At 47.8% G+C, this 15,476-nt stretch overlaps 1 protein-coding gene across 11 annotated transcripts in view; it reads left to right on the top strand.

Moving 5' to 3' along the window:
• The window catches only part of NUMA1 (nuclear mitotic apparatus protein 1), a 443,588-nt gene that overhangs the window by 387,047 nt on the left and 41,065 nt on the right, over window positions 1-15,476 (top strand). For all 11 annotated transcript variants that reach the window (XM_069203745.1, XM_069203747.1, XM_069203751.1 and 8 more), the window contains one exon: window positions 7,483-7,689. In XM_069203745.1, the coding sequence (XP_069059846.1) occupies window positions 7,483-7,689 (207 nt within the window). The remainder of the gene's footprint in view (window positions 1-7,482; window positions 7,690-15,476) is intronic.

Below are 15,476 nucleotides of genomic sequence, written 5' to 3'. Positions count from 1 at the left end.
CGGTGAGTTTCTGGAGCCAAGGCAGTTGTCGTCTTCTGGTCTTCCGCTGCAGGGGTTTTCAGCTGGGCAGTCCTTCTTCTTGTTGCAGGAATCTAATTTTCTAGGGTTCAGGGTAGCCCTTAAATACTAAATTTAAGGGCGTGTTTAGGTCTGGGGGGTTAGTAGCCAATGGCTACTAGCCCTGAGGGTGGGTACACCCTCTTTGTGCCTCCTCCCAAGGGGAGGGGGTCACAATCCTAACCCTATTGGGGGAATCCTCCATCTGCAAGATGGAGGATTTCTAAAAGTTGGAGTCACCTCAGCTCAGGACACCTTAGGGGCTGTCCTGACTGGCCAGTGACTCCTCCTTGTTTTTCTCATTATTTTCTCCGGCCTTGCCGCCAAAAGTGGGGCCTGGCCGGAGGGGGCGGGCAACTCCACTAGCTGGAGTGTCCTGCTGGGTTGGCACAAAGGAGGTGAGCCTTTGAGGCTCACCGCCAGGTGTGACAATTCCTGCCTGGGAGAGGTGTTAGCATCTCCACCCAGTGCAGGCTTTGTTACTGGCCTCAGAGTGACAAAGGCACTCTCCCCATGGGGCCAGCAACATGTCTCGGTTTGTGGCAGGCTGCTAAAACTAGTCAGCCTACACAGATAGTCGGTTAAGTTTCAGGGGGCACCTCTAAGGTGCCCTCTGTGGTGTATTTTACAATAAAATGTACACTGGCATCAGTGTGCATTTATTGTGCTGAGAAGTTTGATACCAAACTTCCCAGTTTTCAGTGTAGCCATTATGGTGCTGTGGAGTTCGTGTTTGACAGACTCCCAGACCATATACTCTTATGGCTACCCTGCACTTACAATGTCTAAGGTTTTGTTTAGACACTGTAGGGGTACCATGCTCATGCACTGGTACCCTCACCTATGGTATAGTGCACCCTGCCTTAGGGCTGTAAGGCCTGCTAGAGGGGTGTCTTACCTATACTGCATAGGCAGTGAGAGGCTGGCATGGCACCCTGAGGGGAGTGCCATGTCGACTTACTCGTTTTGTCCTCACTAGCACACACAAGCTGGCAAGCAGTGTGTCTGTGGTGAGTGAGAGGTCTCCAGGGTGGCATAAGACATGCTGCAGCCCTTAGAGACCTTCCTTGGCATCAGGGCCCTTGGTACTAGAAGTACCAGTTACAAGGGACTTATCTGGATGCCAGGGTCTGCCAATTGTGGATACAAAAGTACAGGTTGGGAAAGAACACTGGTGCTGGGGCCTGGTTAGCAGGCCTCAGCACACTTTCAATTGTAAACATAGCATCAGCAAAGGCAAAAAGTCAGGGGGCAACCATGCCAAGGAGGCATTTCCTTACATCCTGCGACTCCTGTGATGTGGGATTTCTGTTTTACTGGACTAGTAAGGCCTCCTCGTGACTCCCTATGTCCAGCACATGTGGGGTCACTCGTGGGGGCTCCATCGACTTCTGTTGGTCTTCCTGTGTGCTGATGGGACAGCTCTGACTCCCCCTCCTGCATAGTCTCCTGTACCTTGCTGGTCCCCAAAACTTTGTGAAGTCTTCTAGAAATCCTTTTTGCATTTGCCAGTGCTTGTGAGTGATCTGACTAGTCACTGACCCACCTGCAATCCCACGACCATCAAGGGACAGCTCCTCAGGGACTCCTGGTATCTTCTGAAGCTCCTGGACCCCACAGCTGGATTTCTCCTTCCACTAACTTGCAAGAAGTTCACCTTCTGGAGGATGGGCGTTGCCATCTGGGCACCTCCAAGGGTGTACTGAACTTTGGTCCCTTCCTTTTCAGGTCCTCCATGTCCAGAATCCATCCCTGGGTTCCACTGGCCTGGTCCACGAGTCGTGACCGCAGCTGTACAATCCTAGGCATCCACAGTCTTCAGTGAGACCCCCTTCTTTCCCTCTGCATCGGGGTCCCTGGTGTAGATACTCTCGTGTTCTGAGCATCCTGGTGTGGGGGCATCCTCCATCCATCCCCTTGCCTGTTGGTTTCCTCGGGGTCCACTGGGAAGGGTCGTGCATTCCACAAATTCCAACCATTACTCTCTGTTAGTCTATGGGACAATTGGGTGGGTAACTACTTTACTCCTGGTTGTTAGGGTCACTTAGTTTACTTACCTTCGGTGTGCCTAGCTGCCCCTAGCTAGCTACCACACTTACCTTGGCTGGAGTCACTGTTAGAAATTCCACTTTTTTAGTATGTTTGGCCCTTCCCTAGGGCCCTGTGTTTTTTTTATGCTATTTATGATAGTTATTCTGTGTATTTATTGTGTGTAATATCTCCAAAGGGAGCTATACCAATGTCAGTTTACTAGTAGTGCTGTAGCACAGTATCCTTTATTTCTGCAACACGTGTGTGGTTCTTTGTTGTGAGCGAGTTACTGTATGGCTATTGTGGTATTGCAAGTACTTTAATTTGCTCCTGGATAAGCTTTAGCTGCTCACCTCCGCTACCTCTAGGGAGCTTTTGCTATCTGGACACCTATTCACTATCACTAAGGGTTGTCTCGACTCAGAATAGGGTGCCTGTTGGACTTTTTTCCTTATGCAGGGTCATCCCCAGTCTTTTTGCCTCCTATTTTTTCTGATCTGTCGCTGTGTGCTCTAGGACTCTCAGCACTTTCACTGCTGCCAGTGCTAAAGTGCAGGTGCTCTCCCATCTAAAGTTGGTATGATTGGCTTATACCTAATTGGCATATTTAATTTACCTACAAGTCCCTTGTACAGTGGTATCTCTATACCCAGGGCCTGTAAATTAAATGCTAGTAGTGGGCCTGCAGCGCTGCTTGCGCCACCCACTGAAGTAGACTTTCAAACCTGTCTCAGACCTGCTAGCGCAGGGCCTGTGTGCACATTTTTCTACCTCAGGGACCTGGCATCTAAATGTACTTGCCAGGCCCAGAACTCCCCTTTTACTACATGTAAGTCACCCCTAAGGTATGCCCTAGCTAGCCCTATGGGCAGGGTGCCATGTATGTAGAAGGCAGGACATGTGCCAGGTTGCGTGGCCTGTCCTGGTAGTGACAAACAGCCCAACTTGGTGTCTCACTACTGTGAGTGCTGCCTTCTCATAGGATTGCATTAGAAATGCCCTGCCTTATATGTAAGAGGTATTGTCTGATTTATGAAGGGTAGCGTAGGCATGTTTGATACGTTGTAATGGTGATAATAAATACTGCTTACTGGTGTAGGTGTATTTTTTTTTATTATTATTACAGAAATGCCACTTCTAGAAAGTGCACATTTCTCTGGGCTTATGACTCTGGTGTTTTGCAGCTTGACTCCAGTCCACGTCTGGGCAGACTGACAGTTGGGGTTGTGCATACTTTTCAGACAGCCTGTACACAGGGAGGGCGGAGGTGTCACAGAGGTGCATCTGCATACTGAATAGTCTTCCTGGGCTGAGAGAAGGGAGAGGGGGGGCACACCTACATTTGAAAAGGCTGTGCCCGGGCCTCAGATAATAGGGTCGTTTACCCCCCACTGATGGTTGGAGCCTGTGCTGGAGGAGAGAGGGGGCACTCCCAGAACCAGTTGTAACTGGTTGGAACCTCCTCTCCCCCACCATTGTAAAACACTGTAAGGACTGAGTATAAGTACAGGGTAATTTTCCCTACAATTTGGAGAACTGCACACAAAAGGCTGGAGGGACTCGCCAGGAACCGCCATGGACTGCTGCTGCTGTGCTGACCTGTGACCTGCTTGGTCACTTGAAGGACTTGCCACCTGCTTGCATCCTGTGTGCTGGCCTGCTGCTGGGCCCTCCACCTGTGGGCCTTTTTCTTTGACTCTTGTCTCCCAGGGGCAGGGTGCTGTGGCCCCTGACCCCTGTAACGATCTTAAGCATGAGGAGTGCCTCATAGGTGTCCAGAACTAGCGCTGTGGAAAAGCTCTTCACCTTGTCTAGAACTAGCACCTGGGAACAGCGCTACACCCTCATTGCCTTAGCAATTGAGCGCCATTGTGCCATAGGAGGTTCACCGCCGCGACCCGGGCTTAATATGGTGCCCTGTCGCTCTGCCCCGTGTTCACCGCCGTAGCACGGGGAGGCTGTATTATCAAGGCAAGAGTGAACCGCACCTCACAGTGCCCCCGGGGCATGAGGAAAATCCATTGGCTGGGAACCGGAGCAAGCATACTCCTATCGGTGTCCCCAGGGCGAGGTTTGCTCCGTGGAACGCCCCTGGGGCACCAGAAGGCCCTGACTTAGGGCCCTTCACTGCCACAGCAGAGGGAAGAAGACTAAGTCACCTGCCGGTCGGGCAGGATACCCAGGGCACGGCTGAATCAGTTGTGAGCCTTCGGTGGGCTCAATACTTGCTCCCAGAGGAGCGCATGGGTGGGCTGAGGCTCGTTGGGTCCCCGCTCTCCCCTTCGTGTACAGTCAGATGGCGGGTGGGGTGGAAACCTCATCAGAGGTCCCCTGGGCCGCCGCATCATTCTTTGGGGGTGGTTTTTGTGGTTCCCCCCGCATTGGACGTCCAGTGCAGACCTTGGGGGGGCTGGGGATGGGGGGGGGGGGGGCTGGAGATGGGGAGGGGGGGCAGGGGGGGCATTGGGGGGGTGCTTGGGGGAGGGGGGGGGCATGGGGGGGGGGGCATTTGCCAGGGGGGGGGAATGTTTCTTTAATGGGCATACCATGCTAATATGTTTTTATGACTTGCCATACGTTTTCTAATGTTCCTAAAATGGGCATTTATGATATTCTTATGACAAGTGCTTTAGTGTGATAATGTGTTTCCTAACTACTGCTTATGCTGCAGAATAATTGCATTGTGTACAATACAGTATATTTTCATATAACTTGGTGTTGTGTTTCCTTTGTGGTGGGGATAGTGCGTCACATGTGTTGTGTGTGTTGTGCAAACGCTTTACAAATTGTCTCCGGGATATGCCTGACTGCTCGTGCCAAGCTACCAAAGGGGTGAGCAGGGGTTATCTTGGGTGTGTAGCTCTCTTGCCCAGACTAGAGTGGTGGGTTCTGCCTGACTGAGGTGCATACCCTAGCCAACCAGAAACCCAATTTCCAACAGTGCCACACCAAAAACAGAGCCAGCCTGCTACCGTAACCTGTCCAGCAATTTCACTAAACCACAAACAAGCCTTGGCCAGGTCAGCAAATGTAACATTTAGAAGCTTTTTTTTTTTTTCCTTTCTTTTTAGAAGTACTTGGGTCAACCAACGTCATCAGTGAACTATTTAGGGGGACCGGCAAGGTCCTCAAGAACAGTTACCTATACAGAAGATTCAGTCCTCAAGCAGGTCCAGGCACTTTATCCCTGTTGCAATGGAGTCCTATGAATTGGTCCTGCTGCAAGGGATGAAGGATGCTGAAGATGCTCTAAGAATGCATTTGGCTGTGACACAATCAAGTGTCTTTCTGCATGGATTCCTGGGTCCACAAAGATGGTGACGGAGTCCTGGGTGCAGGGTCGACATCCCACGAGGTGCTCTTCGGTCTGGCCGAAGTCCAGTCACTGCTGTACTACTAGTCACCTGGTTTTTCAGTCACAGGCCAATCTTTTCTGGGTCAGTAAGTCTCCTTCTTAAAGTCATAGCAAGTCTCCTTCTGAAGGTCCCAGCAAAACTCCTTCTAAATGTCCTAGCAAAACTCCAACAGCACTCCTGGGCGTAGCGAACTTGGTGCAACTCTGCATCGGATTTTGGTCCCAGGTGCTGCATTGGCGTGGTAACAGCCTGAACACTTTGGGCTACCAACTTGCACCAGCAGGCTTCTTCAGCTGTGTCCTTACGCTGTGAACAGGAGGTCAGCCAGCTGGCCCTTGGGGTCTTTTGACTTGATTTCACTGACCTCTGGAGACAGCTTCCCCTTGGGCTGGACACAGCAAGCACAGTGCTTGGTGCAGCAGGGCAGTCCTTCTTTGGTCCTTTCAAGTTGGTTGAGATTTGAGGTCTGGGTGCCCCCTTTAGGCTCGGAAAGAGCTATCAGGGCAGCATGTGGTTGGTAGCCAATGAGCTATCAGGTTTCCTCCTACTTGGTGGCCACTTCCTGTTTGGCATCTGGCTTCCCCAGGATGCACCATTCTGTCCTCTCCCAAAATGGTAAGATCCCTCCTGTGCCACACTGGAGGTATCCTTGGGTATAACGAGTCCCCCAGCCCACCGCTGCAAGTTGGTAGGGCATTTTTGTACTGCTTACCCAGCTTTGTCATTGAAGATAATTGCAAAGCCACTATTTCCTCTGTACATATGTTTAAATGACCCCTCTGGCGGGCCTGTCAAGTCCCTAGGCAGGATGCAACATTTCACAAAGTCAGGACTTGTATTTTACATGTCCTGACAGTACACACGCAAAACACACCATTTTACTGTGGTCACCTAATTGGCAAGAACTGGATTGCATGCTGACCACTCAGCTATGCTACTAAAGTGGGCTCTCAGAGGCATCAAACTAGTTACATTAAGCCAGACTTGTATCTCAAGTTGAAATCAATGTAACTTGTAGTGTGCAATTTTTGCAAAGCTGCCACCCTGTTAATTTGAAAATATACGAGACAGCTTTCTGCTCTCCTGGAGAAACGTGCCAACAAGACTCAGGAAGAACAATGAGGAATTGCGGGCCAGGGAGGTGTTGCCTATTTCCTGCAGGAAACCACTTGGGTGTAAGCCCCAAAATGCATTGTTCAAAGAAGAAGCCTCATTTGAAGTGCAGCTGTGTCACACTAGGGGGGAGGGCTGCCCAACTGTTTACTTAGCAGGCTGTCAAAGGGAGCAAAGAGGGGAAATCAGTTGGCAAACCGGTTTCCCCAGCGGTGTTCGTCAAGACTTGTTAGCAGTTGAGGGGAAAAAATGTATTACTTATTATTTACAAAATCCTTACCTCCTGTGGATCTTTTTCGTTGTGGCACCTAAATTTATTTTAAAAGGTCTCTTTTTTTAAATTGTCACTTTTATTGGATGTTGTGATTTCTTCAGCTGGTTTGGTGCTTTACACTTTATTCCCTGTGTAAGCCTTGCTGCTCAGTGCCACAGCAACCCAGGGTTGAGCTGACGGTTTGACAGACAAAACCTACTGGACCTAAAGGGGGTTTGTGAGTGTACAAACCGACAAAACCTACTGGACCTAAAGGGGGTTTGTGAGTGTACAATGCGGTGAGGTCGCACAACCGCACCATATAAAACACCCACTTCCTTACAATACTGCTAAATTAAATGAAAATGATAAATCCAACACAAACCTGTTTTAAGTATTCAGTAGCGGTTGCTTTGCAGTGGATGGAAAACTGTTAAGTTCAGGTTTACAATACTGTGCAGCATGAAGCGGAGCTCGCAGAAAACTGAATATGTTAAAGTATTCTTGCCAGGCCTTCCACAGCTGTTCTTCTGTATTCTGCATTATTCATGCCACGGGCATCTTGAAGCAGCCCAGTGCTGCATTTTGCATAATTCAGTCAACCTACTAGTAATCAAGAGTGAAACTGTTATGGCAGGTGCATGAACGTTTACCCTTGTTTCATTTCCTTAGACAACCGTTGCTTCGTTCAGAATTACAGATGAGGAGATGAAGACTGGTGACCCCAATGAGACGTTGCGCCGAGGCACTATGCTTCCAAGTCAAATTCAGGCCATCTCATCACGCCGTATGACCTTGGAGCCAGGCATCAGCAACAACATTACAACTCGTAACAAGCGACCATTGGAAAATACTCATCAGGGACCAGAAACCCCTGAGGTACGACCATGCACTAGTCCAGTTTTTTTTTTTTTTTTTTACACCTATGTGATACGTTTACATGTGCATGTCTTGTGAGATCCTTCCCATCTTATCACACATTTCAATAGGCTGCTGATACTCCACTTTCGCACCCTTACACAAGCATACCTGTCCATACACTGCTGATGAAGTTGCGCCCAAGATGGAGTATGTGTGCAGTCATTCATTGCTAGCACGTTCTCTGTATCTCCAGAAAGGCAGGAGTGTAACACAAACCCCTGCATCCCCTGTGCCACAGGCGCTCCCCACCTCTCCTTTAAGAGGGGCCCCATTTCACCCAACGCCAATAAATGTTTGAGAGATATTAGAGACTTGGCATCCCGCTTCATTCTGTGTAGTCCTGATAATTTTACGTTGCACCACTGCAGAAAGTGTTCTGCATTATCATACTCTCCTTAAACTAGTTGTGATTCGACATTTCCTGGACTAGCAGTCCTTTGGGGCTATTGCTATTGTCCACGATCAGTAGGTCCAACAGATATCATATGTACAGGGCATCCAATGTACCGCAAGTTGGAGGGATGGGATAGTTGTATATCCAGAATTACAGAATTCCCTAGCCTTTCTCTTCAATTTAGGTCAAGTTTAAATACAATATTTGTCTAAAAATGTATCAATACCGCTCTGCTGCTGTTTGGCTAGGTTTGCACAATAGAAATACATACATACTGTGTGTGCTATGCTCCTTCATACTGTTAAAATTGAACTGGTGTGATGGGATGTTGGTAAACCCCAGGAAGACTGGGAGCCAGTAGTACTTTATGGTTTTCTTGTGGGAAGAGGACTAACAATGAACTCATCCACCCCTTAATCAGCTGAAATAGTTCAGGGAGCCGGCAACTATTCTTCTTAATCCAGTTACAGTGTCCACTCATAATTATGTAGCATAGCTGGCTAGTTAATGAGATAATCTGCAGGTTGCATGTTGTCTCAAAGCAACGCTGTGTGAAATGCCACTACTTCATCTGGTCTTTCTCTGCATGGTAAGGTAAGTGCCCTCACATTTTTATGAGCTTTGCAGCAGATGGCATGCTCTGCATCCCTGGCATTATAGTACTGTTTTTCTAAATGTTTGGGCAATGTGAAAAACATGCCAATATGCATTCAAAATATTAGGCATTTGAAGTTGTAGGTTTTTTTTGTAGCATAGCTCTAGACCTCTGAGATAGTGGAGAGCATTACCCAACTAAGGGGTTTACTTATTGGTTATACCTGGCATTTTGAATTAGGCTCTGACAACTTTAGAATGAGGTCAGGTAGAAGGAGTTTAGTTGTGGAAATATATCTGTAGCTCAAGTCTCCGTTCCAACAGGAGGATGTTTCAAAATATAGTGATGTAGCAGACGTGAGCTTGTTTTATCCTTTAATTCTGGGGAGAAGGTTTGTTTATTTGTTTTTATTACATCCCATTTTGACCATGAAAATGTTTTGTAGCAACATAATGAGGATCCTTGCCAATAAATATGTACTCTTCTTGGTGTTTGCCTTGAAAGGTGGTACAGTGAACTAGTGGTTGGGTGTAGCCAGTGAAATTCTCAGAGCTGGAGTTGTGTTATAGTGCCTTCACTGGCCTGTGATCAACTGCTTAGTTCACTCAATCATGACTATTGTTTGAGGTAGTTTGCCGTTATGTTTAAAACATAGAAAGAAGGTTAGAATTCTCAGATTCACTCCTTGTGATGTTGAGGGATAGAGAAAGAACCTTCCAGTGCCTGGATGGAGAGCCCAGATGAGCTCGTTAAATATTGAGCCTCTGTTGATCCGTGACCTCCGTACACTGCCAAGTCTCAGCGTTGTTTAATCATGCTCTTACATAATGGTTGTTGTCTAATGAGGCTATAAGGCAGAGGTATATGTTGGTGCTGAGCTGAACTGAGATAGTGTTTTGGTTGTTGAAAAAACGCCCCCAGAGATTTCTTGTAGGCATTAAGAATCCTGGGGATGCGACATGTCACGGACGCAAGGATTTTTGAAGTCTCCTTTTTGTATACCTTGATGCCTATCAAATAAGGTCCATTTCAGGACTGTATTGGAGAGCCTCTGCAGAGGAATGCCTGGTGATCCACAGTGCTGAATATCTGGCCTTGGAGTGAGACAAGGTCTCTTATCTATGTGTTATGAAGAGCATTGTCATCTACTGGGAAGGTTGAACATTCCTTACTTAGGATTGCTAGGTTTGGACCAGTTGATGACTATCACTAGGGTTTTATATCTGGTAGTTCTCAGATTTCTGTGGTGGGTGTGGGTCAGTAGATGGTCAGGGTCAATTATGAGTTCGATCGGGAGGACCTATTAAACAATGTTTAGAAGTGCAATATTTAGAGGATATATTGATGCATTGTTCACCTACATTGAAGATGGTTTTGATTGTAGTGTCTGCTAAATGCATTTGCATTAGAAATATTAAATACTAGGACTCTCCTTACTACCCTACTGGTCAAAGGTAGGAAATTGTCTTGTATCCACCACTGGCAAACCTGTGCCCAGGGCTATATAGAAGACCCAAAAAGATTGAAGTAGCTGCTCGCTTTCTCAACTTTGACCTGTGCTTAGCCAAATATGCAATCACCGCAAACTGGAAATCAAGAATTCCCCCCACATACATGGAGCCAAGAGATTAAGTGGGCAGAAGCTAAAAGTAAGGCCCTCTACATGGAAGAAGCCAGAGATCTGTGCAAATGCTCAATTGCCAGAGACTTCAACACCATGTTAAAAATTCATAAAGAATCAGCCAAAGATGAGACACTGCCTTACCCTGACTGACATGACTGCTCACCTGGCCATCACATCCCCTAGGCATTCTGTGTTACCTGCTAACCTACTTGTTCCAGGTCTGATCTCAATCTCTCCATTTACGCTTAGTTGCTGACCTCCATTAGGTTTATAGTTCAGAGTTAGAGTTACAGTGTGGGATCACAGTGTCCTGACAAAGGCCTCTCCTTTCTCCTAGGCATTCTAAACCCAAATTCAGATCTAAAATATCAGATAGAGACTTCTAGCTGAACCTTCCTTACCTTTGAATTTCCCCACGTGTAGACTGGATCTGGAAACTTTTGTGTGAGCAGAGCCTTGCTTGTGCCGTCTGGTGGCTATGTTTGGTTCCGCGTGGCATCAGTTCTTTTCTTTCTGCGCCAGTTAACGCTGATCCCGAGAGAGCTGGACCAACTTGGAAAGGAGATGTGTTTTTCCACCAGCCTGGCATTGAGGTCGGTGAACAAATCACGCCTTTTCTGGTATTATTCCCATAGCCTATGGGATACGGTTGTGCAAGTGCTGCCACAGGTCAAGGGGGGCCTGGGCCAACCTCTCTCAAGCAGTGAAAGACGTGAGATGAAGCAAAGTTCACCATTAGGTGTGGCCTGGATATGACTGACTCACTGGGCAGAGCAGTTTCGTCGACAGTGGCCTTACAGTGCCACGCCTGGCTGAGAACATCTGGCTTTTCCAGGCAAACCTTATCGACCTGCCCTTTGATGGGACGCGCTACAGCCAAGTCCTTGGACCTCTTAGCGACCCCTACCCCAGGCTGCTTTTCTCCCCTTCTGTGGACCCTATACCAGCCACCGTCTTTCAACATCATCTCTTCCACTGGCAGTCCATTACATCGGACGCATGGGTTCTGCAAATCATTCAGAAGGGTTACACGCCCTGCCTTTCCAATCCGTTCCTCCCCCAATACTGCTGGCACACAAATGGCTGGCGGTAGATCACATGACTTTCCTCTAAGAGGAAGTTTCTGCTCCTTTGGCCCAGGGAGCCATAGAAAGGGTTCCGTTGTCAGAAGTAGGCAGTGATTGTTATTCCCGCTACTTTCTAATAACCAAAAATAACAAGGGTCTTTGCCCTGTTCTAGCCCTACTGACCATCAATCTCTTCCTCAAGAAGGAGAAACTCAAGATGCTCACTTTGGCTCCGGTTTTATCTGCCCAAGACCAAGGAGACTGGCTGGTAGCATTGGACGTGCAAGATGCTTGTTTCCACATTCCCATTATGCTTGCCCACAGGCATTACCTGTGATTCAAGGTAGACCACAAGCACTTTTAGTTTACTGTGCTCCTCTTTGGCCTTACCAGCACCCCTCGGGTGTTCACCAGGGTGATGGTGATGGTCGCAGCTCATCTGTGCAGGCCAATGTCATGCCTGACTCCCTCTCAGATGCTCCCTTTCACCTGAGCTGTTCTGGACACTGCAGTTTTGGGCGTATCCTCCTGAGCAGCGAGTCCAGGATGTTCAGGGTATGATACTGATATTTCTGCCTCTATCCTGGGTTTCTTTGAGACTGACCTTGAGGCTGTTGGGCCTTATGGCCTCTTGCATCCAGCTGGTGAATCATGTCAGATCGCATAAGCAGGCTCTGCAGTGGGAGATATGAAGTTCCAGTGGGAGCAGCATCAGAGGAATCTCTCAGACCTTGTCCAGATCTCAGAGGGAACTCCAAAAGACCTGCAGTGGTGGCTCAAAAACCAAAGGCAGACTACACTCCCTTCCCCCAACCAGACCTGACAGATGCGCCACTTCTGGGATGGGGCAGCCATGTGGGAGAGGTGGAAATCAGAGAACTCTGGTCTCTGACAGAATCTGGACTCCACATAAAACTTGCTGGAGCTCCAGGCAATCTGGCTGGCATTAAAGGCATTTCTTCCTTCTGTCAAGGGAATGCTAGCGCAGGTGTTCATGGACAACACTACTGCAATGTGGTACTGCAACAAGCAGGGCGGTGTGGGGTAGTGGACTTTGTCAAGTGGCCCTGCGTCTCTGGACATGGGTGGAACAGCAGGGCATAACCCTGGTGGTTCAGCACGTGGCAGGTTCCCTGAACGCCAGGTCATTTAAGCTCAGCCTTCAATGCTTAGCGGATCACAAGTGGCATCTCCATTCAGAGGTGGTGCAAGGTGTCTTTTAGCAGTGGGAAGAGCCTTGGTTAGATCTGTTCGCCCCTGGTGAGGATGTTCAATGTCTGCAGTATTGCGCGTTGAAGTTTCCAAGACCGCAATCGCTTGGCAACGCTTTTCAACATAAGTAGAATTCAGGCCTCCTGTATGCTTTTCCACCCATACCACTTCTGCCCAGAGTTCTCAAGATGATTAAGAATGACTAGACCTAAGTGATCTGGTGGCTCTGGACTGGGGACGGATAGTCTGGTATCCCAAGGTTCTGAAAGTGAGCATTGATCTTCCAATCAGGTTACCCCCTTCAGGAGAATCTTCCGTTGCTGCAGCAGGGGTGGGTCCTCCACACAAACCTGTCCAACCCTACCCCTTCATGCGTGGAGATTGAATTGCAACAGTTGACAGCCTTGTGCCATTCTCCCGAAATCCATGATGTTATTTTGGCAGCCAGGCGTTCCTCCACCAAAACGGTATACACCTGCCATTGTCAAAGATTTGTAAAATATTGTACAGAGGAGTCTATAATATCCTCTCTCTGCTTCTCTCTGATATTCTTTTCATTCTATACCTTGCCCAGCAGGGCTCTGCTCTGGTCACTCTTAAAGGCTATCTGCCTGCTCCATCCGCTTTTCTGCAGCTACCTGACCAATCTGCTTTATTTAAATCTCCTATTGTAAATAGGTTTTTTAAAGTGCTTGTACATGTGTTTCCATCTTCGCCCTTCAGTATGTCTCAGTGGTACCTGAACATGGTTCTTACATTCCTGATATGTGCTCCATTACATAATTGTCCCCTCAGGCTGCTCACCATCAAAACAGCCTTTCTCGTGGCCATAAATTCTGCCTAGAGGGTGAGTGAACTGCAGGATTTGTCATCCAGGCCTCTCTATCTCAATGTGTTTCCTGATAGTGGTGCTTTGTACCTGTGCCTCTTTCCTTCCAAATGGTGGTGACCCCATTTCATTTGGACAGACTGTCACCCTGCCCACCTTCTTTGCTTCACTGTATCTCTCTAAGGAAGAGGAGTGACTGTACCTAAAAGGAGCGTTGTTCTACCTTAATCGCTCAAAAGAGTACCGGGTGGACGGCTAACTCTTTGTGGGATATGTGGGAGCAAAGAAGGGTTGGGCAATACAGAAACAAACCATTTTGCACTGGGTCGTTCTCTGTATAAACATCTGCTACGCACTGGTCAAAAAGCAACCTCCTGAGGGCCTATTCCACCAGGGGTACAGCTGAGACCATGGCATTGGCTATGTGTGTTCCTGTCCTGGACATTTGTCAGGCAGCACTAAGTAAACAATGAATCACTCTTCTGTATTTAAGAGAGGCAACTCAATCGAACACAAAAAAGTCTTATAAATTCTTTCTTCTTTTTATGATCCAACCCAACCTTAAATATACATAGGAATTCAAAATCATACAAAATCTCTTTGAACAAGCTTAGAAAAAAGCCCCCCTTTTTTCCCTTTTTCAATTAAAGACAGAAAAAGTTCAAATAGACAAACAAAACCAGAGACGACACTCACATACACAACAACATACAAACACACAACATAACATAAAAACGATTACACATCTCACTATATTCTTTGGGACATCAATAGACCACATATCTATTCTTACAAAACCATAACTACTACAAATATAAATCACAATCGATATCACAATAGAGCATGAATGGTCTCCAAAGAGTCTTCAATAGATAGTTCAATCAAAGTCTATTGCACCAAAGATCGAATTGATATCGCACAGATCAATACTCATAGTATCAGTTCAAATATTCGCTGACATGTTGAATCCAGTGAATCTTCAGAGTAGAGATCTTTATAGGAGATACAGCTCTAATTGTTAGTATGTCGTCATACTCGCCATTTGTCAGGCAGCAACATGGGCATTGTACGAAAGTGCCATATTTCTAGCATAGTTACCCCAGCTTTTTGCCTGATGTCAGTGTGTATACACTGTAGTTCACTGGGATCCTTCTAATCAGACCCCAGTGTCTGTGCTCTGTCCTCTAAATGTAGTTGCTGTTAAACTTTTCACACCCACAATTGGCGTACTGGTGCACCTATGTAAGTCCCTAGTATATGGTACTTAGGTACCCAGGGCATTGGTACACCAGGGGTCCCCATGGGCTGCAACATGTATTGTGCCACCCATCAGGGGCCCATACAAACTGTCTGGCGGTTTGTGCTTGCAACATGTGTGGAATGGTGCATGCACCCTTTCACCACAGATATAAATAAGGCTTGCCCTATATCCTGGTCATTGCACTTCGACATTGTAAGTCACCCCTCTGGTAGGCCCTTCAGCGCAAGCAGTGCTAGTGCTGGTGCTAGTTGCTTGATACCATGTACTATGGGGGTTCCTTAGAGTATTCCCCATTTATGCCTGTGCAGCCTTACGGGGTCTAGCTGCCAGCCCACGCTACTGCTGCCCCCAGACATTGTTCTGCCCTCCTGCTGGCAAACTTGGCTCAGGCCGGAGAGGTAAAACAAAGTATTTCCTGCAAGAGAGAGGTGTGACGACCATTCCCCTATGTATTAGGTGCCTAAGGGCTGGGGTGGGGTGGTATCTGAGCGCCACCAGACTGCTTTGAAGGGCACAATTGGTGCCCGTCTTGCATAATCCTGTTTGCCCTAGCTCAGGAACCCCAGTTCCTGCTCTGGCATGAAACTGCACAAACAGGGGAGTGACCACCCCCTCTCCAGCTCCTCCCTTAGGGAGGTGCACAGAGCTCTGCCAGGTAGCTGCATGATTCTGCTGTTTTGGAAACAAGATGGGCAGAGGCCCCTGGGAGCAACTGACTTGTTAGGCCAGGTAGATTGTATTTGTATTTTGCATTTGTAAAGCT

Source organism: Pleurodeles waltl, chromosome 8 (genome assembly GCF_031143425.1).
Source record: "Pleurodeles waltl isolate 20211129_DDA chromosome 8, aPleWal1.hap1.20221129, whole genome shotgun sequence".
NCBI classification, from domain to species: domain Eukaryota; kingdom Metazoa; phylum Chordata; class Amphibia; order Caudata; family Salamandridae; genus Pleurodeles; species Pleurodeles waltl.
The sequence above is the reverse complement of the archived record's forward strand: the minus strand, read 5'-3'. Positions and strand labels throughout refer to the sequence as shown.